The following is a 27,208-nucleotide window of genomic DNA, read 5'->3' as shown; positions in this document are numbered from 1 at the left end:
TCCTACATCTGTTATGGAGCGGGTTCCATAGAATTAGTCCCTCCTCGCTTTCCGTACAAGCTCGAGTGAGGCTGTTGCTTGCTCTCTCTTGGTTTCCCTCCGCTGAGCGTCGCCTGATGTGGAAGTAAACATGTCGGTGACAGGAGGTGGCCAGAGAGGCTTTTATTTCAACACAGTCCTGTCACTGGCACGATCTTTGGCCGCCCACCAACCTACACCGGTGGAAAAGGTGAGCCAATACGCCATGTTTCGCTACAATTGGCTTTGTAAACATGAGCAACAGGGCATTTTTGGTCCGCTTCCGCGCAGGCGGCAGTGGCTTTATGAGATGACTGGCATGACAGCAAGACTACTGTTCTACAATGACGAATCGGTTGAGCTTTAGCACCACAAATAGTGAAAAGAGAGGATAATTACAGTTAACTACGACATTTCTGCTTGTTACTGCACCATGCAGACTGAATAAATAGTCCACTGCAGTCAAACTGGTTTACTTGAGTGAAGCTATCCTTGGAACTGCTATAGCCGCATTTAATTATCTTCTAAAGGAAAGGTTAGCTTGTGATGAAATATTTAAGGTTATGAATGATATACAGTTGCAATCAAACATAAACATATCTATATGTGTACAGGAATCCACACATGTTTTATTCATACACTGTAAATCAGGGGTGTCCAACAGGTAGTTCGCAAGCTACAAGTAGCTCACACTCTGAGTAGCAAGGCAAAGAGTCAAATAATTACTTTGGTGTTTCTGTTTTGAAAGATGCAAATTTAAGATCATGTGTCAATGAGGGATATGATCGGAAGAACTTTAGTATGGCGGGAAGCTGGAGCCTATCCCAGCGAATTTTGGGCAAAAAGTGGGCTATACCTTGTACTGGTCGCCAGTCAATAGTATAATGACAGTATAGGTTAAGATTATGATGGACAATAAGGTGGTATTCAGGAACATTAGAGATGTTTGAAATTGTCATTAAGATGAAATAATCAGTGGTACCTGCAAAGCAAAATATTTTTGAGGTGGTACTAGGTGTAAAATGTTGGGCAATCATTGTTAAAAAGGTTCAAAATAACATCTCTGTCAAGATGATTAAATGTTTAAGACTTTACTGTCTCCATACAGTACATTACTCTTGTTGTTCGTAATTAATTTGAATTGTTTTAGGTCCAGAAGCTCCAATGTATGTGTCCAGTGGAAGTGCGCGGTGTGTTCACACTGGATGTGCGTCGCAGAGATGCTGTCATAGCGCTGGCTGTTTTTCTAGTAGAGTCTGGCTTACAGGTGGGTTCGTTACTTGTACCCAGCCAGTCTCTCACGAGGCTCCACATGCTGAATATCACCATGATAATCTCATACCTTTAAGCAAATTAAACTGGTGATTAGTCATGCATCTGACACTGTAAGCCTCTTCACCATTGCATTAAGTCTGGCTGCATGAGTCTTCCCTAACATCCAATTACATAGAGCTGTTTTAGTAGATGTTATTTAATCTGAATTGTGTCACAGCATTTTATTTATAACAAAGTGCATTTGTTTGTGTTGTGTAATTATTTGTTTTGCACCAGCAGCACAAAGACATAGTTGTTTCCTACTTGCTGAGCCTACTGAGAGGCCTCCCGCGTGTCCAGTGGATTGAAGAGAGCTTGGGGAAGAAAGGAAAGGGTAAGGACAATCCTCTTACAGTTAGGAAACTTAGGAAACTCATTGTGTTGCGGCAGTGTGAGGTCATTTCTACATACAGAGGTGCAGCAGGTTATTATCACAGAACTTTTGTCTAAGTGGCATGCGCGAGCACGTGGCCTAGCCTGGTCTAGCGTCTAGAAATCTGCTCAGATGCCCAGTCTTATGTTCTGTTCATTACTGCTTAATAATGGCATTCACTTATTTGAATTTATGTTTGCAATCCTCTCTTCAGATATACTCCCAGTTGCTGAAAATTTCAGCTTCTGTTTAGTGACTCTTTTAGCAGATGTGGCTCAGAGGGACCAGGACTCCAGGCAAGAGGTCAGTCTAATGGGCCAGATACACTACACAGTTGTGGTTGTTGCAACAGAAGAACACTGATAAACTGGGGGAACAAAAATTAGAATACATTTGTAAAATGGATGCCCCGATCAATCGGCCAAGTTCTGTGAAAAATGCCTTTCAAAGAGGTTATTGTGAATGCTGAATAATTTAACTTCTTTAGCTAAGTTGTCCTGCTCTTATTCAGATCCTGGACACCATTATGGAAGTCATGCAGACATTGCTGGAAATGTGCCAAACACCCGATAACCACGACAAAGGTAATGTCACACTCAAGAGTCCACCACAATGGAAAATCACAATCCATCAGAAGCCCTGACTCTTTCTCTCTATGTACAGTCTACCTATGCAGACACATTGTGCCCAGCCTGTTTGGCATGACACGAGCTTTCGGCCGCTACAGCATCACTGACGAAGCCCTTTTGTCCAAGTTGTTCCCCAAAGACACGCCTCAGACGCATTACGTCACAGAGGAAACAGAGGGTGTTCGGCGCCGATCCTTCAATGATTTCCGCTCTATCATTCCATCCTCCCTGCTGACGGTTTACCAAAGTGACACGCTGCGTCGGCACACTGCAGTTAATCCCGACTCCTCTGCACAGGTGTGTGTATATAAATGGCATTTTTACCCCCGGTTTTAAGATTTTATGTTGGATTTTGTTGTCTTGAGGTTAAGCGATGTTCTTCATAGGTTTGTGCAGACACAGGAGGAAACTCACCTTGTTCTCCCACAACACTTAGCCCACATTATTTTGAAGGTAAGATACATATTCATGTTTTGGCCAGCCCTATAAAATAGTAGTTTATTACACTTTTGTTAACTTTAGGGTCAACTGCTGAACTCCTCTATGTCCTTTCAGGTGCCTATCTCCCCAACAGCATGGTACTGGATCCCGACTACTATTTTTCCACCATCAGCTCCAGTTTTTCAGTGTCGCCTCTCTTCCTGATAACAGAAGAAAATGAGGTTGAGGTACCTGTTGATCTTCTCCGGCACTTCCTCAGCATGGTAGGTGTCTGCTGTAATGCTGACCTCATACAACCGCAGCATGCTTTTTTTGTATCAGCTTATGTTTTTTGTCCTCATCAGGTGAAGATTTTTGTTTCGGAATCTTTTTTGAAAACCCTTGACACCACCATGGCTGAAGCGACAGAGGTGAGTATCATATGCAGCAGTCAAATAAGTCAAAAGAGTGTGTTTTTATCATCTAACTTGTCTTCGTCCTTCCTGTTTGTGTTCTTGTAAAGTCTAACCCTGGAATCAACCTCTATTACAAAACCTTCAGTGACCCTCTCTATGTATGTGTCTTCAAAATGCTGCGGGACACACTATACAACATGAATGGTAAATCCACATTGATCCAAAAGAAAGATGAATCTGTAAATTGAAATGAGCCTACAGACTATTTTTCTTCCTCGTTCGTGCATCTCAGCCTTGCAACCGGCGTTTGTGCGGGAAGTCCATGACTTTGTTCTGGAACAATTTAGCAGCAGTCAATCGGAGCTGCAACGGGTGCTTCATGATGCGGGGGGGTTGCCAGGGGAACAGAGCCCCCTCAAGCTTCGTTGCCAAGCCAACGCTGCGTGCGTGGACCTTATGGTGTGGGCCGTCAAAGATGAGCAAGGTTATCACTAGTCTGGAGGGTAGCCATACATTCTGTTTAGCTATATCACTGATCAGCAATATGTGTGTGTGTGTACGTGTGGCTCAGGAGCTGAGAACTTGTGCAGCAAACTGACGGAGAAGCTGCAGTCAAAAACCTCAAGTAAAGTCCTCATTGCTCACATGCCGCTTCTCATCTGTTGCTTGCAGGTAAAGTAGTACAATCACTGGCCACAGTAGTAGGAAAAAGGAAAACATGCACGTCTATCTTTAAAAAAAAATGCCATTACAAAGATAATAGTGCTTGGTGTTGTACATGTTTTACAGCTTCGAGGCAAAATAATATGAACACCACTTAGTATGATGCATTGCAATTTTTACGTCATTAAAATCTACTTCCACAATAAATTGTGAATACTTCTGACTCACACGATTAAAACTCAACATTGTTATTTCTGTTTTGCAGTGAGAACGTTTCTGTTTGGTTTTGAGGAAAAATAAATTCTGCATGTTAACGTTGTCCATGTCTTTATCAGGGCCTTGGGCGTCTGTGTGAGAGGTTTCCTGTGGTGGCTCATTCTGCTACAACATCTCTCAGGGACTTCCTAGTGGTACCATCCCCTGTTCTCGTAAAGCTCTACAAGTACCATAGCCAGTACAATACAGGTACCAGCACACAAGTAAACATAGTACCTTAATAGTAAATAGTGCAGAGAGTAATCATAAAAATAGTAATACATTTTATTTGTATAACGCTTTTCAAGATATTCAAAGATGCTTTACAGTAAGATAAAAAACAAAAGCACATTAAAATACAACATTAAGAGCTAAAAGCAAAGCATTCTTTCCAACATGTCTGGATGTGCACCCACCCCCACGTACGAGCTAGCAGAGCAGAACAACACTAGTGATTATGTAACACTGTCATTATCCCGTCTGTTTCTCATCCAGTATTGATCAACACACAGTGTTCCTTGGTGAATAGCCACACAATCAGTCAGTCAGCTCCTACCGCTCTGTAGTGGAACCTGTGAGATTGAAAACGATCCCTTCCTGCACACAAGCTACACAAATTGAGGGACCTTGCCTCCGCCCACTGAGACAAAGTATGATGTATGACTGACAAAAGGGTTTATTCCGTTCATGCCTTTGTTAAATGGAACAAACGCACCAAGGTGCAAAACACAGGGTGAAACCTCTTCCTGCTTTTTTATGAAACAGACATGCATGCCCATGGCAATATATTGAAGCTGGCAAAATTATCAAATTAATTTTCATTTATTCATTCATTCATTCATTTTCTACCGCTTTTCCTCACGAGGGTCGCAGGGGGTGCTGGAGCCTATCCCAGCTGTCTTCGGGCAAGAGGCGGGTTACACCCTGGACTGGTTGCCAGCCAATTAAATTTAATTTATTGTGTGATTAATTAATGCATATATTTATTATCGTCCCAGGCTTAGTGCCCACAAGACATTTTTTTCTTAATGACAAATTTTGTCATGTTTTAATCTCACAAGATCTCATGATACTCCTACTTACTGCTTAAGACAATTTATACTGAGCAGCCAGGACTCCTACTCACAGAAAATGATAATATCATGCTCTATGGACATTATAACACTTTTCCTCACCATCACTGGTATTCTGTGGTGACATAAAAAAAAACAAGACAAATTAAACTTTAGATCCTCACTGAGTCTTGCATGGGAGCGGCACGGCGGTCGTGTGGTTAGCGCGCAGACCTCACAGCTAGGAGACCAGGGTTCAATTCCACCCTTGGCCATCTCTGTGTGGAGTTTGCATGTTCTCCCCATGCATGCGTGGGTTTTCTCCGGGTACTCTGGTTTCCTCCCATATTCCAAAAACATGCTAGGTGAATTGGCCACTCCAAATTGTCCATAGGTATGAATGTGAGTGTGAATGGTTGTTTGTCTATATGTGCCCTGTGATTGGCTGGTGACCAGTCCAGGGTGTACCCCGCCTCTCGCCCGAAGACAGCTGGGATAGGCTCCAGCACCCCCGCGACCCTCGTGAGGAAAAGCGGTAGAAAATGAATGAATGAATGAGTCTTGCATGATGTCATCCACAGCGGAAGTTTTGATCAACTTTACTGATATAATTTTCCAGAAATTAATAATTTCCAAAATTCTGGATTGCACAACTTCAGGGACAGTTAACTTGTATTTAACCCCTTTATTTTTTTATTAATAAGGCACAGGAGAAATCAGGATCAACGTCACCAATGAGCATTCTCAGTCCACACTGAACGTTCTGTCCAACAAGAAAGACCAGCCGTCCATGTATGAGCAGCTCCGAGATATTTCCATCGACAACATCTGCAGGTCGGACGTAAAAGGCTGGCGGATGTCTGACAAGAGAAATGTATATATAGCATTAAAAATATCTAACTTTGATCCCTTTTTGTCTGCACAGATGTCTAAAAGCTGGCTTGACCATGGACAATGTCATTGTGGAGGCCTTTCTCGCTAGTCTGTCCAACCGTCTTTACATTTCACAGGAAAATGACAAGTGAGCAACAGCTCTGCATTATTATCAACTCTCTGAAAGCTCTTTTAACACCACTGTCTTCTTTACCAGGGATGCTCATCTCATTCCGGATCACACCATTCGGTCTCTGGGTCACATCGCCGTGGCCCTGAGAGAGACGCCTAAAGTGATGGAGCACATCCTGCAGATCTTACAGCAAAAGTTCTGTCAGCCGCCGTCCCAGCTGGACGTGCTCATCATAGACCAGCTGGGTTGCATGGTCATTACAGGGAACGTGAGTCTGAATGAGGCTGCTATTTGGTATCTGCCGCTTTTTGTCACAATTGGTAAACATTGCATCTATTCTGTCATGTAGCAATATATCTACCAGGAAGTGTGGAACCTGTTTCAGCAAATCAGTGTGAAGGCCAGTTCAGTTGTCTACTCTGCTACCAAGGACTCCAGAGACCATGGCTATAGGTGAGTGACAAGGCTACTCACATCAAATGGAAACAACCATGCATCCATTTTTACACACAATGGCAATTGTGTGATTTTTTTATCAAATGTGTTGCCACTTTCAGATAAGTCGGTGAGCAGCAGTAGAAACACCTCTCATTATTTGTATTTTTAACAATAATTAGTGAATTAATTCATTTAAGGGTTAGATTTTTCATTGATTGTGGATTTTATTGTGTTGTTAACACCTCTCATTCTGATGTTGTGCAATTTTCTATTAATACAATCACAAAAATGAACATATGGATAGAGTTGTGTGTACTGTATGTGTTGTAAATACATTTGGTAGTGCTATGCATGTATAACTCCAAATACACATGCAAACTAATTCTAACGAGGGGAATGCAATAACACCTCTCCACCTCCATTTCCACCCAAGGCACTGCTCTCTGGCAGTGATAAACGCTTTGGCCAACATTGCTGCCAACCTGCAGGGGGAGCAGCTTGTGGATGAACTCATGGTGAACCTCCTAGAACTTTTTGTCCAACTGGGCTTGGAAGGGAAGCGAGCCAGTGAGCGGGCGTCAGATAAAGGGCCAGCGCTCAAAGTACGTGTTTGGATAAATCTCTATCCATGTACTTTTTTTGGAATTGGCATATAAAAGAAAAATAATCTTCTCATTCTCTACAGGCATCGAGTAGTGCTGGGAATCTTGGTGTTCTCATCCCAGTGATTGCTGTGGTGAGTTGGTACTTTTAAAACAAGCTACAAGCCTTAACATACCAGAGTTCAGTTAAATGATCTACATGACTGGTGAATCCAAGCTTTTAGCTAGCATGCAAGGCAGTGGGCAAATATTTACCTAGTTAGCTGCAGTACGGACAGCTCAACTCTATTGTAATCAAAAAATATATTTACCAAGAAGAGGGTGGGCTGCATGGCAGCCAAGTGGTTAGCGGGTACTCCGGTTTCCTCCCACATTCCAAAAACATGCTAGGTTAATTGGCCACTCCAAATTGTCCATAGGTATGAATGTGACTGTGAATGGTTGTTTGTCTATATGTGCTCTGTGATTGGCTGGCGACCTGTCCAGGGTGTACCCCGCCTCTCGCCTGAAGACAGCTGGGATAGGCTCCAGCACCCCCGCGACCCTTGTGAGGATAAGTGGTAGAAAATGAACGAATGAATGAAGAAGAGGGTGATGCATGATGCATAGTACGGCTCTTATACTGGATTATTAGTTTGTAGTGGAGAGTCATAAAATATTTTATTATTTGTTTTTGTAGTCAGTTCTTATTAGTTTCATGACAGCAGGCCATGGAGGTCACCCAAAGGTGTTTCTCCAAAATACATTGCAAAAAAAATGAACATTAACAGACACAGGATAGCATCCATTGCACAGCACACACATAAGGGCTCATTGCTCCCCATTACATTCTCAATTTACAGTAAAGAAAATGTATTAAACACAGCCCCCCCCACAACATTGAGCTAGTATAGAAGACTGGCACTGCATTTTTCAAATTTTAGTTCTGTGAAGGATTGACCACTCGACCCATGAACACAAAGCACTGCGTGCGGCGCTCATAAATGAGGAAGAGGAAGGGATGATCTACAACGAAGCGGATCTGGGAGGAGAGCGGCATGAAGCCCACCTGGGTCAGAGCAGCCGCCTCAGTGCCTTCCTCGTTGACTGTGATCGTCCCCTGGTGCTTAAGCTTTGTGAAGATTTCAAAATAAGAGTCAGACCAAGCTGCTTCACCCCCTTTGAATTCTAAGGACTCACCCAGTTCATGGAAACCTTATCTGAGGTCATTCCAGAGAAGTCTGCACCGTTCTGGAACAAGTCAGTGAGCCCCATCTCCTTCAAATTGTCTACCAAGTCATAGTTCTGCTCCAGTTTGAAGCGAGGTATCACCACCTCACGAGTCCTGCAGGAAGTCCCTAAATTAGCATCACTGAGTAGCGCTTTTAAATGTGTCCAATATCTAACCAGCCTTACAAAACTTTGCTTGACTTATAGACCATACTTTGAAATGTTTTATACAAATTTGACAGCTGAGCCATTCAATTCAAGCTCTGAGGGTTCACTGTATTGCCCAGATCCTCTTAACTGCAGTCCCCAAGTCCTTACAGACTGCACTACTGCCACTCATATCAGAATTTGTCAGCTTGTGGTTTGTTGGACGGAAGAAACTGACCTGTTAGTCATGTTTTGGAGCCACTTGTTGACCACTGTGGGTGAGATCTCCTGCTCCAAAGTCCTCATGCCGGTTATCTTCCTCGGCAAAGCAATGAGCATGCTGATGTCTCCTGAGTACGGGAGCTGAAAACAGCAGCATGACATTCTTCAGTTGCATTTTTACTGGTCCGGGATCTTGTAACACACCTGGAGGACGTCACAGTCAAGTTCATGGTCAGCAGCGGCCAGGTAGTTCCCCTTGTTGGTCATCATCGGCACTCGCACATTTGTCTTTTCATTCACTCTGAAGTTTCGATAGTGGGTCATCTCTTTGGGAAATTTCTGCTCCCATGTGCCTGGAGATACAAGACATTGGTGAGACACCTAACCCTTACACAAGACTCTGTTCATGCCAAAGGTGTTTGATGGAGTTGAAAGTGTATACCTACCTTTAAAGTACAGGTAGTTGAGCAACATCAGGACCATATTTGGGTCAACACTCTTAAGTGGATCTTGGATTAACCCCTTTGTGATCTTTAGGATGCGTCTGTTAGCCTTGGTCAAAAAGGAAGGGTCCCTAAAGTCCACAGACTGCGGCTCTGCAAAATAATAAGCTTTTGTCTCTGCACGGAAAGCATCTTTGACTGAGACGTCCTTCTTTACGTAGACATCGTTCACGGAGCGCAGCGTGTAGCCAAAGTTTCTCCGGAACAGCCTGTGGGTCAACTTCCTGAAGAGCTTATGCACTGTTGTGTTGTCGTAGTGGCTGCTCGCATTGACAAAATCTGCAAATCCCAGAACCTTGTAGAGCTGTTCGTGGGTTGTGGGACCACCTCCCAACGACATCATCCCCATAGCAATGGAGATCCCAGCAGGTGCAAGCAGGATGTTGTCAGTCTGGTTGACGTCATTGCGGAGACTTCGATAGAGGTTAAAGCCGAAGCGGGCGTTGATGATGTTGAGGCGTTGGAGGCGGGAACGGCCGTGGAAGAGCCGCAGGAGTCTGGCACGGCGAATCTTTGGGTCGGAGGGTTCTGCGAATATGTCGATGTCCGGTGCAGGAGTGGCTATCTCATCAATTTCATCCCCCTCACTGAAAAACTGTGTTAACTCATCATCTAGCATTCACATTGTATTGCCTCAAATCATCCAAACGATACTCACACGTAGTCGTCACTGCCTGCTGACAAAATCTTATCAAAATCAATGTAATCTTCGTCCTCAAAGCCATCGAAAACCAGGTCGTTGGTGATTGTGTTTTCTTTGTGGAAGTCCAAGGGGATGGCTTCCATATCCTCTGCCACCTGAGCTTGCAAGCCCCGGGGGTCCGGATTAGGGTTACTAAAATGCGAACTGAGGTCTTTGATTGCAGCCAGTGTTGGACTGACCAGCAGGCAGGCCACAGATACCACTGTCACTATCACCTGCATCCTGAAGGCTTCACTGGAGAAGGGACATTCAATAGTGAATTAAAAAATCAAATCAAAATATCCCAATAACAAACACAAATAATTTGCGCTCTGTGCGTCTTACCTTCGCTGTGTGCTGCCGTGTCTTTTTTTGTGGGGCCAAGAGCAGAGAATTGAATACAAAACTGAACTTTGACGTTGTCTCCTCCTGAACAAATAGACCAGATCAAATAGACTCTGTGACTGAATAACATCCTCAGTTTGGCTTCACCGTTAACAATAGTGGTCACTGCTCTTAACAACCATAATCAAACAAAGTTGCTAATGCTGATGCAATTCAGTTCACAATATAAATCAGGTTGTTATTCAGGTTGAGTGTGTTTTCCACTGTCTTATGTCTTCTTTAATTCACAGTTGACCAGACGGCTTCCACCCATTAAAGAGGCTAAGCCCCGCCTCCAGAAGCTGTTTCGAGACTTCTGGTTATACTCAGTGGTCATGGGTTTTGCTGTGGAAGGATCAGGTTGGATGACGTTGATTATGTAAAATATTGTATTTATCATACAAGAAAGATCACTGTCACCTATTATTATCTGTGCAGAATTGTCACCGATTAGCTATGCATGTATACTGTATGCAATGCTCAGATAACTAAAGTAACCATCAATTTGAGACTCAGTGTGGAGCAGACATGAATCAACATCAATATTATTAAAATTATTATTATTACTGAATAATTGTCCACATACACCGTTTTTTACAACAGGGTATAAGGGTTACACTTTAATATAGGTGATGTCTTTGCAGGACTGTGGCCCAAAGAATGGTATGAGGGTGTTTGTGAGATTGCCACCAAATCTCCACTCCTGACCTTCCCCAGTGGAGAGCCCCTTCGCTCCGAACTGCAGTACAACTCCGCCCTAAAAAACGACACAGTCACACAGGTAGTGCTGAAAAAGCAGAAAATTGAAATATGAGATAATGTCGGTGTATGTTGGTTATAGAACCTTTTTCATTCTACAGGCAGAGTTGAGCGAGTTACGAGCGACCATCAACAACCTCCTGGACCCTTCTCCTGAAGCATCTGCCCTCATTAACAAGCTGGACTTCGCCATGTCCACATACCTGCTCTCGGTGTACAGATTAGAGTACATGAGGTTTGCGCCATGACTCTTCTCCCCTTTGTCGTGTGCTAAAGCTCACAAAAGTGGCCAAAAAATAAATTTTATAATTGCATTCTTATAGGATGCTTCGGTCCAATGATGCAGACCGCTTTCAGGTCATGTTTTGCTACTTTGAAGACAAAGCGATCCAGAAAGACAAATCTGGTGAGAGTCTTTTGATCTGTATATTGTTTACTTCATGCATGGTCCTCAACTGTCTCTTTTCATCATCTCAGGAATGATGCAGTGTATCATTTGTGTCGGTGACAAGGTGTTTGAAGTATTCCTCCAAATGATGGCTGAGAAGGTGGGTGTGACTGAAGGAGAACATTTACATTCCTAACATGTGCTCATACTTCTGGTGTATTATAGCCAAAGACCAAAGAACATGAGGAGGAACTGGAGCGTCATGCCCAATTCTTGCTAATCAACTTCAACCACACCCACAAGAGAATCCGCAGAGTGGCAGATAAATATCTCTCCGGTTTGGCAGAGACGTGAGTTGACCTCTTTGTTGAGCTGGTCATTTTCAAGATAATGAATGTTTTCGTGAGTAGTGTCACATTTTTACCAGATTCCCACATCTTCTGTGGAATGGCCGTGTGTTGAAGACCATGTTGGACATTTTGCAAACACTCTCATTGTCTCTAAGTGCAGTACGTATCAGGAAAGAGATGCCTTACATGAAGCAAAATAGCTTATTTGTTGTTATCTGAAGGAGCAATAGTCTGTGATTTATTGTCTACTTTTTTGTCCTGCACTTGTTAAGGACATCCATAAGGACCAACCATACTATGACATTCCAGATACCCCATACAGAATCACTGTTCCAGACACATATGAGGCCAGAGAGGTAAATACCACCAGAGGGCAGCACAATATTAGTTTTTAAAATGATTACCTTCTTTCTGACTCCTTCTCCTTTCATTAACATACTGTATCATGTATGTATTCTCAGAGTATAGTGAAGGACTTTGCCGCACGCTGTGGTGAGATCTTGAAGGAAGCAATGAAATGGGCTCCTTCAGTCACAAAGTCCCACCTACAGGTCAGTTTTTTTTGCCTTCAGGAAGACTCAAAAGATGGACAAATAATAATTTGAAAGTACGTTGGCAATTTCACTGCTGTGTTATTGTGCAATGGCAATAAAGAAAGTCTATCTGTCTATCTAAAGCTACTGTAAACGATCAACTGTTTCCATGAAAAGACCTTCGGGTTGTAACGTGTGTCGTTTGCAGGAGTACTTGAACAAGCATCAGAACTGGGTGTCGGGTCTGTCCCAGCACACGGGCCTGGCCATGGCCACAGAGAGCATTCTGCACTTTGCAGGCTATAACAGGCAGAGTACCACATTGGGCGTGAGTGAGACACACACACACACACAGGGCCCATGGCCCCCTTTCTGATCACCACACTCAGTATTGCATCCAGGTAGCTTTAGATTATCTTAAATGAACGTCTTAAGTGAAAGTGATGCATAAATCCAGCTTTCAATAAAGGGTGTAAGTTTGTAAGAATGATTCCACCTCCACCTACATGGCTTTTTAACCTTGCAGCAAACATGTCATCTATGTAGCTGCTTGCATAGACTATTTGTAAGCTGCATCAACACCTTGCTTCTATAATTTGTGCATGTTAATGTGTTTTATTAGGTTTTGTGCGTCACCCTTGTTTACAGCATCTTACATCCATTTGTGCTAACTTACTTGCAGGGATGGAACATATTGATTTGTTGTATTATCTGGTGATAATATGTGATGACGTGATTCCTACCCCTACTTACTTAACAGTGCGTGTGTACACTATTGTGGTGCGTGCGCTATGTGTTTGTCAGCTTGCTTTCTGCTATTCCATGTCTTTCATTTGCTTCATTTGTTTTATTTGTCTCTATTAAACCTCATCGAACTACCTGCCTGGTTGGTCGGCTGCTTTACGGATTTGGCTGGCTACCTGATTACTTGCCTGCAATGGACTGTTGGGTTATTTTGGCTGGATGGTTGCCCATTTGGCTAACTGGCTATGCTTGTGACCTCCTCTTCAACGTGGCCAACTATAGGCTGCTTTTCCACAGGTTGGTCAGAACAGTGAATACAAAGAAGCAGGGCGCCGGCACATATGTTGCATGCTGAGCCACAAATGACATTGGGTTTTCCTTTCCAGACCACCCAGCTGACAGAGAGACCAGAATGCGTGAAAAAAGATTACTCCAACTTCATGGCATCACTCAACTTACGCAACCGCTACACTGGAGAGGTACACATTTTTGTAAACAGTGCAAAAAGAGTACACCCCGCCACACAAGGGTCAATACTATACAAATTAAAGTTGAATATACTTTCGAGCAGTCACTATTGCACTATAGTATCTATTTACTATCTGCTGAAAATGAATCAACACACAGCCATTATTGTCTACATACCTGGCAACACAAGTGAGTAGCAAGATAATTGTGTCCTGCTTACAGTCAAGCATGGTGGTAGTATCATGGTCTGGGGCTGCATGAGTGTTGTCGGCAATGGGGAACAGAGGTTCTGTGAGGGAAATAGAAATTCTAATATGTACTTGGACATTGTGAAGCAAAATATGATCTGGGTTGCATAGTTTCCAACATGATCCCAAAACAACATTGACAATTTGAGGTAAGGTACATTTACTTGTGTTGCCGGGCTATTCAGACAGTAAAGGCTGCGTGTTGAGCCATTTTCAGTGGATTTTTAATCTGTAATACTTTTCAAGATGTACACTGACTGACTACTCTTAAGTTATGGCCAAATGTAATTTCTATATAACTGTACTTTGAAAAAATATATTAAAATGGTATCTAAAGTACTTGTCTATTAGGTGGCTGGTATGATCCAGTTTTCTGAAGCGACACACAGTCAGTCAGACCTGAACAAGCTGATGATCGAGCAGATGACGAGTGCTCTGGACAGCCAAGATCCAGAGGCCTTCACCCAGGCCATGTTCAAGATGGCTGCCTTGCTTATAATCACCAGAAGTGAGTCCCTTTACCGGAAGGCGGTGCTGTAAAACTTTTTAAATTTGTCTTTGTTTAACACACCTCTCTTTTCAGAGTGTAACCCTCAGCTGCTGCACCATCTGTGTTGGTCGCCCCTGAAGATGTTTACAGAACATTGCATGGAAACAGCCATTGCGTGCTGGGAGTGGCTGCTGGCTGCACACAATGGTGTTGAAGTGCCGGTGTGTATTACTCTTCATGGATATGTTTGCTTTTGAGACTTTCATAGAGCGTGAATCAAACTTTGTGCACGGTGTGTGTGTCCAGTTCATGCGTGAGATGGCAGGTGCTTGGCAGATGACGGTGGAACTGAAGATGGGTTTGTTCTCCGTCACCAAAGAAGGGGCGGGACCTTTGGCTGTATCAGAGGAGAGCCAGCCTGCACCCTGTGCCCCTGATGTCATCCCTCACTTTCTGTGGATAGAGGTCAGTGCTTTTTTATACTTAGGGTATATTCATATGCATTCATATCATGTACAGTTGTCAATATACAGTGAAGAAAATAAGTATTTGAACACCCTGCTATTTTGCTATTTCTCCCACTTAGAAATCATGGAGGGGTCTGAAATTTTCATCGTAGGTGCATGTCCACTGTGAGAGAGATAAACTAAAAAGAAAAATCCAGAAATCACAATGCATGATTTTTTAACAATTTATTTGTGTGATACAGCTGCAAATAAGTATTTGAACACCTGAGAAAATGAATGTTAATATTTGGTACAGTAGCCTTTGTTTGCTATTACAGAGGTCAAACGTTTCCTGTAGTTTTTCACCAGGTTTGCACACACTGCAGGAGGGATCTTGGCCCACTCCTCCACACAGATCTTCTCTAGATCAGTCAGGTTTCTGGGCTGTCGCTGAGAAACACGGAGTTTGAGCTCCCTCCAAAGATTTTCGATTGGGTTCAGGTCTGGAGACTGGCTGGGCCATGCTAGAACCTTGATATGCTTCTTACGGAGCCACTCCTTGGTTTTCCTGGCTGTGTGCTTCGGGTCGTTGTCGTGTTGGAAGACCCAGCCACGACCCATCTTCAATGCTCTGACAGAGGGAAGGAGGTTGTTCCCCAAAATCTCACAATACACGGCCCCAGTCATCCTCTCTTTAATGCAGTGCACTCGTCCTGTCCCATGTGCAGAAAAACACCCCCAAAGCATGATGCTACCACCCCCATGCTTCACAGTAGGGATGGTGTTCTTCGGATTGTACTCTTCATTCTTCTTCCTCCAAACACGCTTATTGGAATTATGACCAAAAAGTTCTATTTTGGTCTCATCTGACCATAAAACTTTCTCCCATGACTCCTCTGTATCATCCAAATGGTCATATGCAAACTTAAGACGGGCCTTGACATGTGCTGGTTTAAGCAGGGGAACCTTTCGTGCCATGCATGATTTCACATCATGACGTCTTAGTGTATTACCTACAGTAACCTTGGAAACGGTGGTCCCAGCTCTTTTCAGGTCATTGACCAAGTCCTGTCGTGTAGTTCTGGGCTGATTCCTCACCTTTCTTAGAATCATTGAGACCCCACGAGGTGATATCTTGCATGGGGCTCCACTCCGATTGAGATTGACCGTCATGTTTAGCTTCTTCCATTTTCTAATGATAGCTCCAACAGTGGACCTTTTTTCACCAAGCTGCTTGGTAATTGCTCCGTAGCCCTTTCCAGCCTTGTGGAGGTGTACAATTTTGTCTCTGGTGTCTTTGGACAGCTCTTTGGTCTTCGCCATGTTACAAGTTAAAGTCTTACTGATTGTATGGGGTGGACAGGTGTCTTTATGCAGCTAACGACCTCAAACAGGTGCATCTGATTCAGGATGATACATGGAGTGCAGGTGGACTTCTAATGGGCAGACTAACAGGTCTTTCAGGGTCAGAATTCTAGATGATACACAGGTGTTCAAATACTTATTTGCAGCTGTATCACACAAATAAATTGTTAAAAAATCATGCATTGTGATTTCTGGATTTTTCTTTTTAGTTTATCTCTCTCACAGTGGACATGCACCTACGATGAAAATTTCAGACCCCTCCATGATTTCTAAGTGGGAGAAATAGCAAAATAGCAGGGTGTTCAAATACTTATTTTCTTCACTGTATATGCCAATATATTTTTTGGATGACAATGCCCTATTAGTCCGTGTGGAAGTGGCACATTGCTGGCGCTTGCTGCTTTTGTCCTTTTTCCTCACACAGTTTCAAATTCTTACGTTTACGGTAAATAAATAGGAGGCTAACTAATTAGTTTGGTATACAGTATTGCTATCTTTAAAACGGCGGTTGTCTCTCGTGTCACTTCAGTGATGCCGTAGCCAATGGGATTTAACCAAAGTTAGCAGTACTGTCGGAGTGTTATTTTGTGTTCTAATAATTTAGATTTCCATTAATTAATACTGAAACCTATTTAGCGGAAGTTGACTTTTCACGGTCGGATCTGGAACCAATTAACTGTGATGAACAAGGCATGACGGTACTTCCACATGATCAACTCAACAACTTTGAAGTTTAATCCATTGAGTTTTATAGCTGTCACATGCCTTTATACAGTAATAAAATGTCAATTATTCTTATTATTGTTTTCTTTTAACTCTCTTAATCTTCTTCTGTAGTTTTTAGTGCAGAGGTTTGAAATAGCCAAGTACAGCAGCTCGGACCAAGTGGAGATCTTCACCACCATTCTACAGAGGTCGCTGTCTCTGAGTGTAGGAGGAGCGAAAAACAACTTGAACACGCATGTCGCTGCCATTGGACCAAGATTTAGGTGCCTGACTACCATCATGATCTGTGACGTGACGCCAAAACACATATAAGACCACAAATGTAACTTTATTGCATCATTACAGACTCCTCGCTCTGGGTTTAACTCTTCTCCATGCTGACGTGGTGACAAACACCACCATCAAAAATGTACTGCGAGAGAAGATATATTCCACAGCTTTTGACTACTTCAGGTAGAAAGAATGAGAGTTGCAGTAAAGGATACATGAATGAAAACTCATCCTTTAATCTTTCTCATTGTAGCGTCAATCCAAAATTTCCCACGCAGACCGACAAGAGGCTGAGAGAGGACATCAGCATTATGATCAAGTTCTACGCCAGCTTGCAGTCAGACAAGAAGTATCTTGCTGCCACCCAGCTGGTTCCCCCAGGTTCAGCGTTAACCTTTTTTAAAATATGCACTTACAAGTCACATCATTAGGTACAGTTCTTGTGTTAGTGTACCTAATGTTGTGGCAGGTAGGTGGACTTTCAGATGTCAGTGGTTGAAGACTTGACACCAATGTATTTCAACCGTGTATAGATCCACAAGACATGTCTGTCAACAGCCTGTCTGTGATGGCAGTGACAGACAGCCGCAGTAACCTGGATGCAGCGATGGGTCAGAGGCAGCAGGTGGCTCAGGGATGGATTAACACCTACCCTCTGTCCTCAGGGATGTCCACCATATCCAAGAAATCAGGTATAAAGCACACACACAGAGCTTTATTTAAGAAAACTGTTATAATTACATTTTTCTCCTGTCTCATTTTAAGGACTCTCCAAAAAAAGCAACCGAGGCATTCAGCTGCATAAGTACTACATGAAACGTCGGACCCTTTTACTGGCCTTACTGGTAATATTTTATCAAGCGTGACTACATTAACAAATAACTCATTGTCTACTTCTAGCTCAGTGCCAATGTCGCTTTCTTGTATTGTAGGCCAGTGAGATAGAGCGCCTTACAACCTGGTACAACCCCTTGTCAACTCAAGAACTCGCTATCGCCACAGAACAGTCAGTGGAAACCAGCATTGCTAACTGGAGGTCCAAATACATAAGCTTGACGGAAAAACAGTGGAAGGACAATGTCAACCTGGCGTGGAGCATTGCTCCTTACCTGGCGCTGCAGCTGCCCGCCAGGTAGGCCAAGGCCTTGCAATGCAATCCTGCCGTTAAGATAAGATTCCGAGGTGATGCATCTGTAGTATGCAACATAAAAAGCACTATGAGACAAATATAATACTGATCCAATTACAGCTCTAAAATGCGTATAACAATGAAAACTTTTAACTGGGGTAAATGTTCTATATGTGAATCCCTTTTGAAGTGCAATGTTTTCACTTTAGTGGATATCAATACGTGTTTACACCACAGGTTTAAACACACTGAAGCAATCGTGTCTGAGGTGACTCGGCTGGTGCGTTTGGATCCAGCTGCAGTGTGTGATGTTCCCGAGGCGGTTAAGGTGAGATCCTTTCGAAGACTTTCTACAAGAATTTGTGTCCATTAATCCAGAAGAGTGGCATGCAGGCCTCAAAGCTAGGAGACCGAAGTTCAATTCCACCCTCGGCCATCAGTTTTTTCCGGGGACTCCGGTTTCCTCCCACATTCCAAAAACATGCTAGGTTAATTGGCGACTCCAAATTGTCCATAGGTATGAATGTGAGTGTGAATGGTTGTTTGTCTATATGTGCCCTGTGATGACCTGGCGATCAGTCCAGGGTGTACCCCGCCTCTCGCCTGAAGACAGCTTGCATAGGCTCCAGCACCCGCCCACGACCCTCGTGAGGATAAGCGGTAGAAAATGAATGAATGAATAATCCAGAAGAACATTCATCCTGAATGAGGACCTGCTGGCTCAGAATTTCTATTCTGTCCATTACCCTGACAAAAGTTTGTGGGTGTAAATGCTTTGCTGTGGCCACATATGTCCCTTTGGAATAGATGTTTTTAATGAGTTGACTTGTCCTAATGAGGCTCTCACCTGGGTAATGACGAACCTGAGCACATGACATCTCCCTCATGGCCCTCATCCGTTCAGTGGATGATCTTTCTTGACATCCTGTTGTTGTTTACTGCAGTCATATTATTTAATGACTTGGTCAAATCTGTGTTGTGTTCTCTCCAGTTCCTGGTGACATGGCACACGATCGACGCAGACTCTCCCGAGCTGAGTCACATACTATGTTGGGCGCCTGCAGATCCACCAACCGGACTCTCCTACTTTTCCTCCATGTACCCCCCTCACCCACTCACAGCACAGTACGGGGTCAAAGTGCTCCGCTCTTTTCCTCCCGTACGTCCACACTTCATCTTTTTTGTGTTTTTAAAGTGGCTGGTTATCATTTCTAACAACTTTTATATTTTACTTTTGCTAGGACGCCATCTTGTTTTACATTCCTCAAATTGTTCAAGCACTTCGTTATGACAAGGTGATTATACAACTTTTGCTTAATACACATATGAGGACAATAGTTTTTTTTTTCATGGGGTCCAAAATCCTGGACGGTTCTCCTGATAATACATACACTGCAGATCCAAAATTTAACACAAGTTGAAAAATTCTAATAATTTGCATTTTCATCGTTAAATCTAAAGATGTTCTAAGAAAAGCTTCAAAATGCAAATGTAGAAATGGTAGTGAGACAAAAAATGTTTTGAGTAAACAATTTATCTGTAATATATTTACAATTTTCACCGCTTTTAGTCAGGGGTGTAAAGTATATGTAGACTATCTGCTTTTGACTTGAATGTCTGTCCAGATGGGTTACGTGAGGGAGTACATCATGTGGGCTGCTCAGAAGTCGCAGCTACTCGCCCACCAGTTCATCTGGAACATGAAGACCAATATCTACCTGGATGAGGAGGCCCACCAGAAAGACCGTAAGATAGATCTTTCTAATACACCCAACTTTTGCACATAAGCATGAAGAAAAAAAAAACTCATCATGTTTTCTCTGCAGCCGACATTGGCGAATTGTTGGAGCAGATGGTGGAAGAGATCACCAGCTCCTTGTCTGGACCAGCCAAGGACTTCCACCAACGAGAGTTTGATTTCTTCAACGAGATCACCAACGTGTCTGCGACTATCAAGTATGAACAAGAGTTTAAAAGCTTTGTTTGTGAGCATAACCATAAAATTTAGTCGATAACATAACATTATTCAGTGGGCATTAAAGTTGAAATTAATATTTATAAGGCAATGTGCACCATGCAGTCAGCTGCACTTTGAAGCAATGGTGGTAAAATTGAGTGTATTATTTGATGGAAACCAACAGAAGGCAATTTCTGCAGATACAGTCGTCCCTCGCTCCATTGTAGTTTCAACATTGCTCCCTCATTGTCACTCTGATTGCATGACCTCTGCTTTCTTGTTGACTAAGGCCAGTTATTAGTAAAAAAAAAAAAAAAAAAAGATATTTAAGCAAATACATATTCATTTCCAAGCAAGAAAATGTTCTAAATAAACAAAAATACAAATACAGTTTAAGGCAATACAAGACGTTTATGAACTGTAGTCTACACTGGCCACTGTGTGATCACCAACAACAGGCTGTTATTATTATTATCTAATTATATATTTGTCTCACAACAGGCACAATAATGACATAATAATAATAATAATAGTCATGATCGTTATCATCATAATAACACGGACTACTGTTTTTTGCTGTACTCCAGCTAAAATTCAACTCTTAATCTCTGACATCACTACCTGTCCAGGCATATGGAAACATTTATGGAAAGACACACAAGCATGAGTCTTTATGTTTTATGTTTTAAATGGTTTAGTTTCTCTGATTATAGTTACCATATTGGGTAATATGAGTGTTAGGGATACTATAAGGGTGTTATTTATGTCTCATGGCTCTAATAATGCTAAAAATCCTACTTTGCTGAAATCCATCTGGTATAGATTAACCGCAATAAGAGGGGTATTACTACAGACCTAATATTTCTGGTATATTTGAAAAAGTAGTTTGAATAGATTAACAAATAGTGAATAGAATACAGTGAATAGAAAAAACAGAGGACAAAATCATATAAAATATGTGAAAAAACTATAAAAAAACAACTTTTCTGCAGCTAAACTAGAAGAACAAACACAGCAAAAAAAAACAAACTACTACATAAAAAGCCAACCAACACCATCCTGATAACAATTGCTTTGTTTACAACATCGTGATTCCCCATGTGTTCCAATGTTTTGCTCATCTCCCCCCCTGAGCTCCACTCCTGAAAGACTTAGGTTGATCATTTCTGAAATGTTGTGTTTGCTCTCACGTCGCTCTGATTACGTATTGGTCTGGTAGCTACTCAATTAAACGTATTGTTTTTTTCCTTTTGGCACATCCCATTCGGGGCTGATAAAACTCCCATCAGTCCTCATTAGGAAAGTAATGGCAACTATCCAGGGGTGAATCTTCCTCCCCTGTAGAGGTTAGCTGTCACCTGGAGTGTCAAGTCATTCCATGAGATACCCATGCATGCATGTGTGCTCACGTCACTTTGTCTGTTTGTCTCCATCAGACCTTTCCCCAAGGGGGAGGAGCGGAAAAAGGCGTGCTTGGAAGCCCTGTCCCAAATCAAAGTCCAGCCTGGCTGCTATCTACCCAGTAACCCGGAGGCCATTGTCATAGATATAGACTACAAATCAGGGACCCCAATGCAAAGGTGGGGCTTGTGTATGCAATATGTCACAGTCACTACTTTGATCCCTGAAGAAAGTAACACAGAACACTGTTAAAACATGTTTTTAGTGCTGCCAAAGCTCCCTACCTCGCCAAATTCAAAGTAAAGAGATGTGGAGTCAGCGAGCTGGAAAAAGAAGGTATCTAAAGATGAATCTATTTAGTGCAAGTGAAATTAGCTTTGTTTTTTATATCTTTGGAGCCCACCCACACACTGGAAAATGCTTCTATATAGTATAATACTGTGATAATTCTACTTTAAAGATAGCTTTAAAGTGACTGCATCTTTGAAGTACTTGACTTTGACCTGAAATAAAGTGTATTGACACCGCTCTTCTTCTCCCCCTCAGGTCTGCGATCTTGCTCCAACTCTGTGGATGAAGAGAAAAGTGAAGAGGAGGTCAAGAAAATCTACTGGCAGGCGGCCATCTTTAAAGTGGGAGACGATTGCAGACAAGTATTCACTTTTCTGTGACCTTACTGGAACATTCTGAACCATTCATCTCATGGAAGCCTCACCACTCCGCATTGTACAGCAATTTGTTGTGTCATTTATTTACTAGTTTGCGCACTGTTTGCATAAATTAGGCATGAAATTAGGCATGCAAATGGTGTGCACTGGCACAAAATGACCACGCTCCCGCACAACTTGTTTACACTTGGTCAAATACCGCCACTTCTTGCATCCATGAAGTAGTCGTGGCATTATTTGGATTATCATGTCCTGCGTGACGCCACCCAACAAGCTTAGGTTGCGGTGCATTTACAAGTAGTTCACAGAAATTATGCCCATATTTTGATCATTTCCAAATTGTCTTTGCGAACTGGCATGCAGCTCCATAAAATGTACGCATATCACACATATCTTTACGAGCCACTGCAGCGACAAAATGCGAGGGTATATTTGACTTGCTGTTTGTTTAGGACATGCTGGCTCTTCAGATCATCAGCCTTTTTAAGAACATCTTCCAGCTGGTTGGCTTGGACCTCTACGTGTTCCCTTACAGGGTGGTAGCCACCGCTCCAGGAGTAAGACTTCTCACTTTAAAAGTGTTTCTATGGTATCACACAGCTGAGGATGCGCCATCTCTTTGCTTGAAAACAGTGCGGCGTGATCGAGTGCATCCCGGACTGCAAGTCTCGGGATCAGCTTGGCCGCCAGACGGACTTCGGCATGTATGATTATTTCCGCAACCAGTACGGTGATGAGTCCACACTTGCATTCCAGAAGGTAAGCGATGCGGTTTGTTGGAAAAATGTGCAGCAACGTTCCTGCTTCTTAGTGTGGATGTGACTGGCTTCCGTGTCTCCTTGTAGGCGCGCTACAACTTCATTCGCAGCATGGCGGCATACAGCCTGCTGCTCTTCCTGCTGCAGATTAAAGACAGACACAACGGCAACATCATGCTGGACAGCAAGGGACACCTCATCCACATTGGTGTGTTTTGTAGCTAATAGTGTTTCATTTGAATTCAAATGAGTCTCCAATAGAAAAGCACTACTTTGTACAGTGAATGTAAGCAGGCGTATGACTACTCCATGACAGACCGTATACAAACAAGCGTGTTTGATTTCCAGACTTCGGCTTCATGTTCGAAAGCTCTCCTGGCGGCAACCTAGGCTGGGAGCCGGATATCAAGCTGACGGACGAAATGGTGATGATCATGGGTGGCAAGATGGAGGCCACGCCCTTCAAGTGGTTTATGGAGATGTGCGTCAGGGGTTACCTGGCAGTCAGGTGAGTAGTGCTCTAAAAGTCATGCTAACGTGGCCGACTAAATAAGACTCCTGTTCCTGTGGTAAAATAGACCCTACATGGACGGTGTGGTCTCTTTGGTGAACCTCATGTTGGACACTGGCCTGCCTTGCTTCAGAGGACAAACCATCAAGTTGCTCAAGTACGTGTGCAAGTGTCTGGAGTGTGTTCTACTTTAGATGCTAATTGAGTGCTACGAATTTGGTCAATTGATTGTTGATGAATGGTGTCTTGACTTAACAAACCCCCACTCCATTATTCTGCTAAATGCAAAACCGAATGTTCTATGCTCCAGAGAGAGATTTTTCCATTCTGCAAAAAAACATTTTAAATAACAATTAATTTGCAAATTTACGCAAAAATAGGCCGTAGACGGGTCATCTTGTAATCAAATATATATATATATACAGTGAAGAAAATAAGTATTTGAACACCCTGCTATTTTGCTATTTCTCCCACTTAGAAATCATGGAGGGGTCTGAAATTTTCATCGTAGGTGCATGTCCACTGTGAGAGAGATAAACTAAAAAGAAAAATCCAGAAATCACAATGCATGATTTTTTAACAATTTATTTGTGTGATACAGCTGCAAATAAGTATTTGAACACCTGTGTATCATCTAGAATTCTGACCCTGAAAGACCTGTTAGTCTGCCCATTAGAAGTCCACCTGCACTCCATGTATCATCCTGAATCAGATGCACCTGTTTGAGGTCGTTAGCTGCATAAAGACACCTGTCCACCCCATACAATCAGTAAGACTTTAACTTGTAACATGGCGAAGACCAAAGAGCTGTCCAAAGACACCAGAGACAAAATTGTACACCTCCACAAGGCTGGAAAGGGCTACGGAGCAATTACCAAGCAGCTTGGTGAAAAAAGGTCCACTGTTGGAGCTATCATTAGAAAATGGAAGAAGCTAAACATGACGGTCAATCTCAATCGGAGTGGAGCCCCATGCAAGATATCACCTCGTGGGGTCTCAATGATTCTAAGAAAGGTGAGGAATCAGCCCAGAACTACACGACAGGACTTGGTCAATGACCTGAAAAGAGCTGGGACCACCGTTTCCAAGGTTACTGTAGGTAATACACTAAGACGTCATGATGTGAAATCATGCATGGCACGAAAGGTTCCCCTGCTTAAACCAGCACATGTCAAGGCCCGTCTTAAGTTTGCATATGACCATTTGGATGATACAGAGGAGTCATGGGAGAAAGTTTTATGGTCAGATGAGACCAAAATAGAACTTTTTGGTCATAATTCCAATAAGCGTGTTTGGAGGAAGAAGAATGAAGAGTACAATCCGAAGAACACCATCCCTACTGTGAAGCATGGGGGTGGTAGCATCATGCTTTGGGGGTGTTTTTCTGCACATGGGACAGGACGAGTGCACTGCATTAAAGAGAGGATGACTGGGGCCGTGTATTGTGAGATTTTGGGGAACAACCTCCTTCCCTCTGTCAGAGCATTGAAGATGGGTCGTGGCTGGGTCTTCCAACACGACAACGACCCGAAGCACACAGCCAGGAAAACCAAGGAGTGGCTCCGTAAGAAGCATATCAAGGTTCTAGCATGGCCCAGCCAGTCTCCAGACCTGAACCCAATCGAAAATCTTTGGAGGGAGCTCAAACTCCGTGTTTCTCAGCGACAGCCCAGAAACCTGACTGATCTAGAGAAGATCTGTGTGGAGGAGTGGGCCAAGATCCCTCCTGCAGTGTGTGCAAACCTGGTGAAAAACTACAGGAAACGTTTGACCTCTGTAATAGCAAACAAAGGCTACTGTACCAAATATTAACATTCATTTTCTCAGGTGTTCAAATACTTATTAGCAGCTGTATCACACAAATAAATTGTTAAAAAATCATGCATTGTGATTTCTGGATTTTTCTTTTTAGTTTATCTCTCTCACAGTGGACATGCACCTACGATTTTTACCCATATTAATTTTTCCAAAATTACAACTTTATTGAGTTTTGTTTATCATAATATTAGGATTTTTAAACAACTATTTTTCATTAATATTTCAACTCTATGCTACTAAAATAGAATAATTTCTTTTTTATTCAAATTTTGACTTTACGGTTGTTGTTTTTTCCATTTCTGCTTTTTTCCCCATAATATTTAAAACTTTTCTTTCAACCAAATTTTCAAAAAATTGCAAAATTTGCAATTGCAAACCCATCTTATAAATTATTTTATACTTTATGCTGCAAAAACGGTTATTTTCCCTCATATTACAATTTTATTCTTGTAAAATCAATACTTTTTCCCTAATATTTACAGATTTTGCAACTTTTGCTGTTGCTGTATTTTGGTTGTTTTTATTGTTTTTCTTAGAAATTAGATATTTTTAGAATGTGTTGCAAGCCAATAAAAAAAACAAAACCCAAAAAACAGCCATGGCCCCCGGACAGCACTTTGAGCACCTCTGCTTTACTCAGTTTTCCATGTCCTGTGTCCTTTAGGCAGCGTTTCAACCCGGGTTTGAGTGAGAAAGAGGCAGCCTCCTTCATTATCAAAGTCATCCAGAACTGCTTCCTCAGCAGCAGGTTGCTACCAAACCCTACGACTCAACACGATAGCCATGCTGTGCTTCCAAATCCATGCCTAATCCCTCTCTTTTGCAGGAGTCGAACCTACGACATGATCCAGTATTACCAAAACCAGATCCCGTACTAAATGTTTGTGCCTGAGCATGTGCACCGACCGATAGATGGCATGTGTAAGTACATTTATGTGTATATGTGCCTTTTATGTTCAACATTGATTGCAGATTGTTCTTCCAGTGAATTTTGGGACGAATTTCTCATTTGAGTCACTATATTTTTGAATGTAATTTATTGTTGGTATTGACACTGGCATCTTGACTTGTGTGCACTTAAATCTGATGTTAGTTTGCACGTTCACTTAATATTCGGTAGCCATTTGAAATGATTTGTAACATCTGTTGATTCTTTTAGAGTATAAATGTACTGATATACTTAAGTAGCAGACCGGTGTGGCCTATTCTGGCATGTCGTACTTGATCGTTCTACTGTGCTTGTTTTTAATGAACCAATTCTCTTTTTTTTTCCTTTTTAACACTGGACTTGCTTGTATTGACGTTGTCACAGTTGCCATGGTGATGATGCACTAAATTGTTGTTTTCTGTATTTTTCAATGCGTAATGAGAGGGCGGTACATTAATACACTTCAATTATTTGGTTTATTTTGGATGAAGGTGACAATTGAATGTTGTTGCATGAATTTCGCCACTGTCATGAAGCTTTTTGGGGTTTTTTGGGGTGAATTTTGTTCTTTTTTTTTGTTGATTTGTCTAACTTGGAGTGCCCTCCGTGTTCATATGGTTCTTCATTGGAATGTCACAGATTGTAAAGATTCCGCCTATCTTTGTATATTTATAGCCACGACCCATTTTCTCTCTCTTTTTCTATATATTTATGAATCACAATGCACAAGATGTGAACTCAAATAAAGATATATTCATTTACTAAAAAAAGCAATTTTGCATCATTTTCAGCTGTTTTTATTGTTTCACGTGTCCCTTTGAAATGAAAATAACGATTTTTTTTCCTTTGACAAATCTTGCAAATAATCTTTTACCTAAACATTGATCTAAATATATATATATATATATATATATATAT

At 42.3% G+C, this 27,208-nt stretch overlaps 2 protein-coding genes across 4 annotated transcripts; one reads left to right on the top strand and one right to left on the bottom strand.

Moving 5' to 3' along the window:
• Positions 1 to 66: 66 nt before the first annotated feature.
• Positions 67 to 27,073, top strand: pi4kab (phosphatidylinositol 4-kinase, catalytic, alpha b). Of its 3 annotated transcripts, XM_058070179.1 has the most exons (55): positions 67 to 229; positions 1,169 to 1,285; positions 1,573 to 1,666; positions 1,920 to 2,008; positions 2,217 to 2,289; positions 2,369 to 2,631; positions 2,721 to 2,787; positions 2,890 to 3,038; positions 3,120 to 3,185; positions 3,278 to 3,374; positions 3,463 to 3,654; positions 3,742 to 3,842; positions 4,169 to 4,298; positions 5,845 to 5,974; positions 6,066 to 6,161; positions 6,231 to 6,414; positions 6,496 to 6,599; positions 7,018 to 7,186; positions 7,270 to 7,320; positions 10,585 to 10,693; positions 10,978 to 11,114; positions 11,194 to 11,327; positions 11,416 to 11,498; positions 11,570 to 11,640; positions 11,706 to 11,830; positions 11,908 to 11,989; positions 12,103 to 12,186; positions 12,292 to 12,381; positions 12,572 to 12,691; positions 13,390 to 13,404; positions 13,494 to 13,586; positions 14,175 to 14,331; positions 14,407 to 14,534; positions 14,620 to 14,778; positions 16,962 to 17,113; positions 17,196 to 17,303; positions 17,374 to 17,501; positions 17,654 to 17,812; positions 17,886 to 17,965; positions 18,053 to 18,252; positions 18,487 to 18,577; positions 19,241 to 19,408; positions 19,491 to 19,544; positions 19,875 to 19,995; positions 20,076 to 20,205; positions 21,643 to 21,786; positions 21,873 to 21,943; positions 22,154 to 22,260; positions 22,728 to 22,832; positions 22,909 to 23,034; positions 23,121 to 23,241; positions 23,382 to 23,541; positions 23,612 to 23,701; positions 26,027 to 26,110; positions 26,189 to 27,073. In XM_058070179.1, exons 1-55 carry the CDS (start codon positions 131 to 133, stop codon positions 26,238 to 26,240), a joined length of 6,309 nt encoding a protein of 2,102 aa, XP_057926162.1. In that variant the 5' UTR covers positions 67 to 130; the 3' UTR covers positions 26,241 to 27,073. The 3 variants fall into 3 exon arrangements, with proteins under 3 accessions (XP_057926162.1, XP_057926163.1, XP_057926164.1); XM_058070180.1 differs by lacking the exon at positions 13,390 to 13,404; XM_058070181.1 differs by lacking the exons at positions 67 to 229; positions 1,169 to 1,285; positions 1,573 to 1,666; ... (4 more) ...; positions 2,890 to 3,038; positions 3,278 to 3,374 and having other exon boundaries at positions 3,141 to 3,185; positions 3,398 to 3,654.
• serpind1 (serpin peptidase inhibitor, clade D (heparin cofactor), member 1) lies at positions 7,814 to 10,472 on the bottom strand. The gene is made up of 7 exons (XM_058070182.1): positions 10,295 to 10,472; positions 9,926 to 10,204; positions 9,211 to 9,854; positions 8,969 to 9,117; positions 8,781 to 8,905; positions 8,366 to 8,510; positions 7,814 to 8,297 (listed from the first exon to the last, which is right to left on the bottom strand). Exons 2-7 carry the CDS (start codon positions 10,189 to 10,191, stop codon positions 8,106 to 8,108), a joined length of 1,521 nt encoding a protein of 506 aa, XP_057926165.1. The 5' UTR covers positions 10,192 to 10,204; positions 10,295 to 10,472; the 3' UTR covers positions 7,814 to 8,105.
• Positions 27,074 to 27,208: the final 135 nt, after the last annotated feature.

This window comes from Doryrhamphus excisus, chromosome 4, assembly GCF_030265055.1.
Source record: "Doryrhamphus excisus isolate RoL2022-K1 chromosome 4, RoL_Dexc_1.0, whole genome shotgun sequence".
NCBI classification, from domain to species: domain Eukaryota; kingdom Metazoa; phylum Chordata; class Actinopteri; order Syngnathiformes; family Syngnathidae; genus Doryrhamphus; species Doryrhamphus excisus.
Note: the sequence above shows the minus strand (reverse complement) of the source record. Positions and strands in the feature narration are given on the sequence as shown.

Coding starts and splice junctions, on each gene's coding strand:
- pi4kab (XM_058070179.1), top strand. CDS start 131: ATGTCGGTGACAGGAGGTGGCCAGAGAGGCTTTTATTTCAACACAGTC. Junction 6,600..7,017: donor TCCAGAGACCATGGCTATAG/GTGAGTGACAAG, acceptor TTTCCACCCAAG/GCACTGCTCTCTGGCAGTGA. Junction 7,187..7,269: donor ATAAAGGGCCAGCGCTCAAA/GTACGTGTTTGG, acceptor CATTCTCTACAG/GCATCGAGTAGTGCTGGGAA.
- serpind1 (XM_058070182.1), bottom strand. CDS start 10,191: ATGCAGGTGATAGTGACAGTGGTATCTGTGGCCTGCCTGCTGGTCAGT. Junction 9,118..9,210: donor CAACTACCTGTACTTTAAAG/GTAGGTATACAC, acceptor TTGTATCTCCAG/GCACATGGGAGCAGAAATTT. Junction 8,511..8,780: donor CTCCAAAACATGACTAACAG/GTCAGTTTCTTC, acceptor GACTTCCTGCAG/GACTCGTGAGGTGGTGATAC.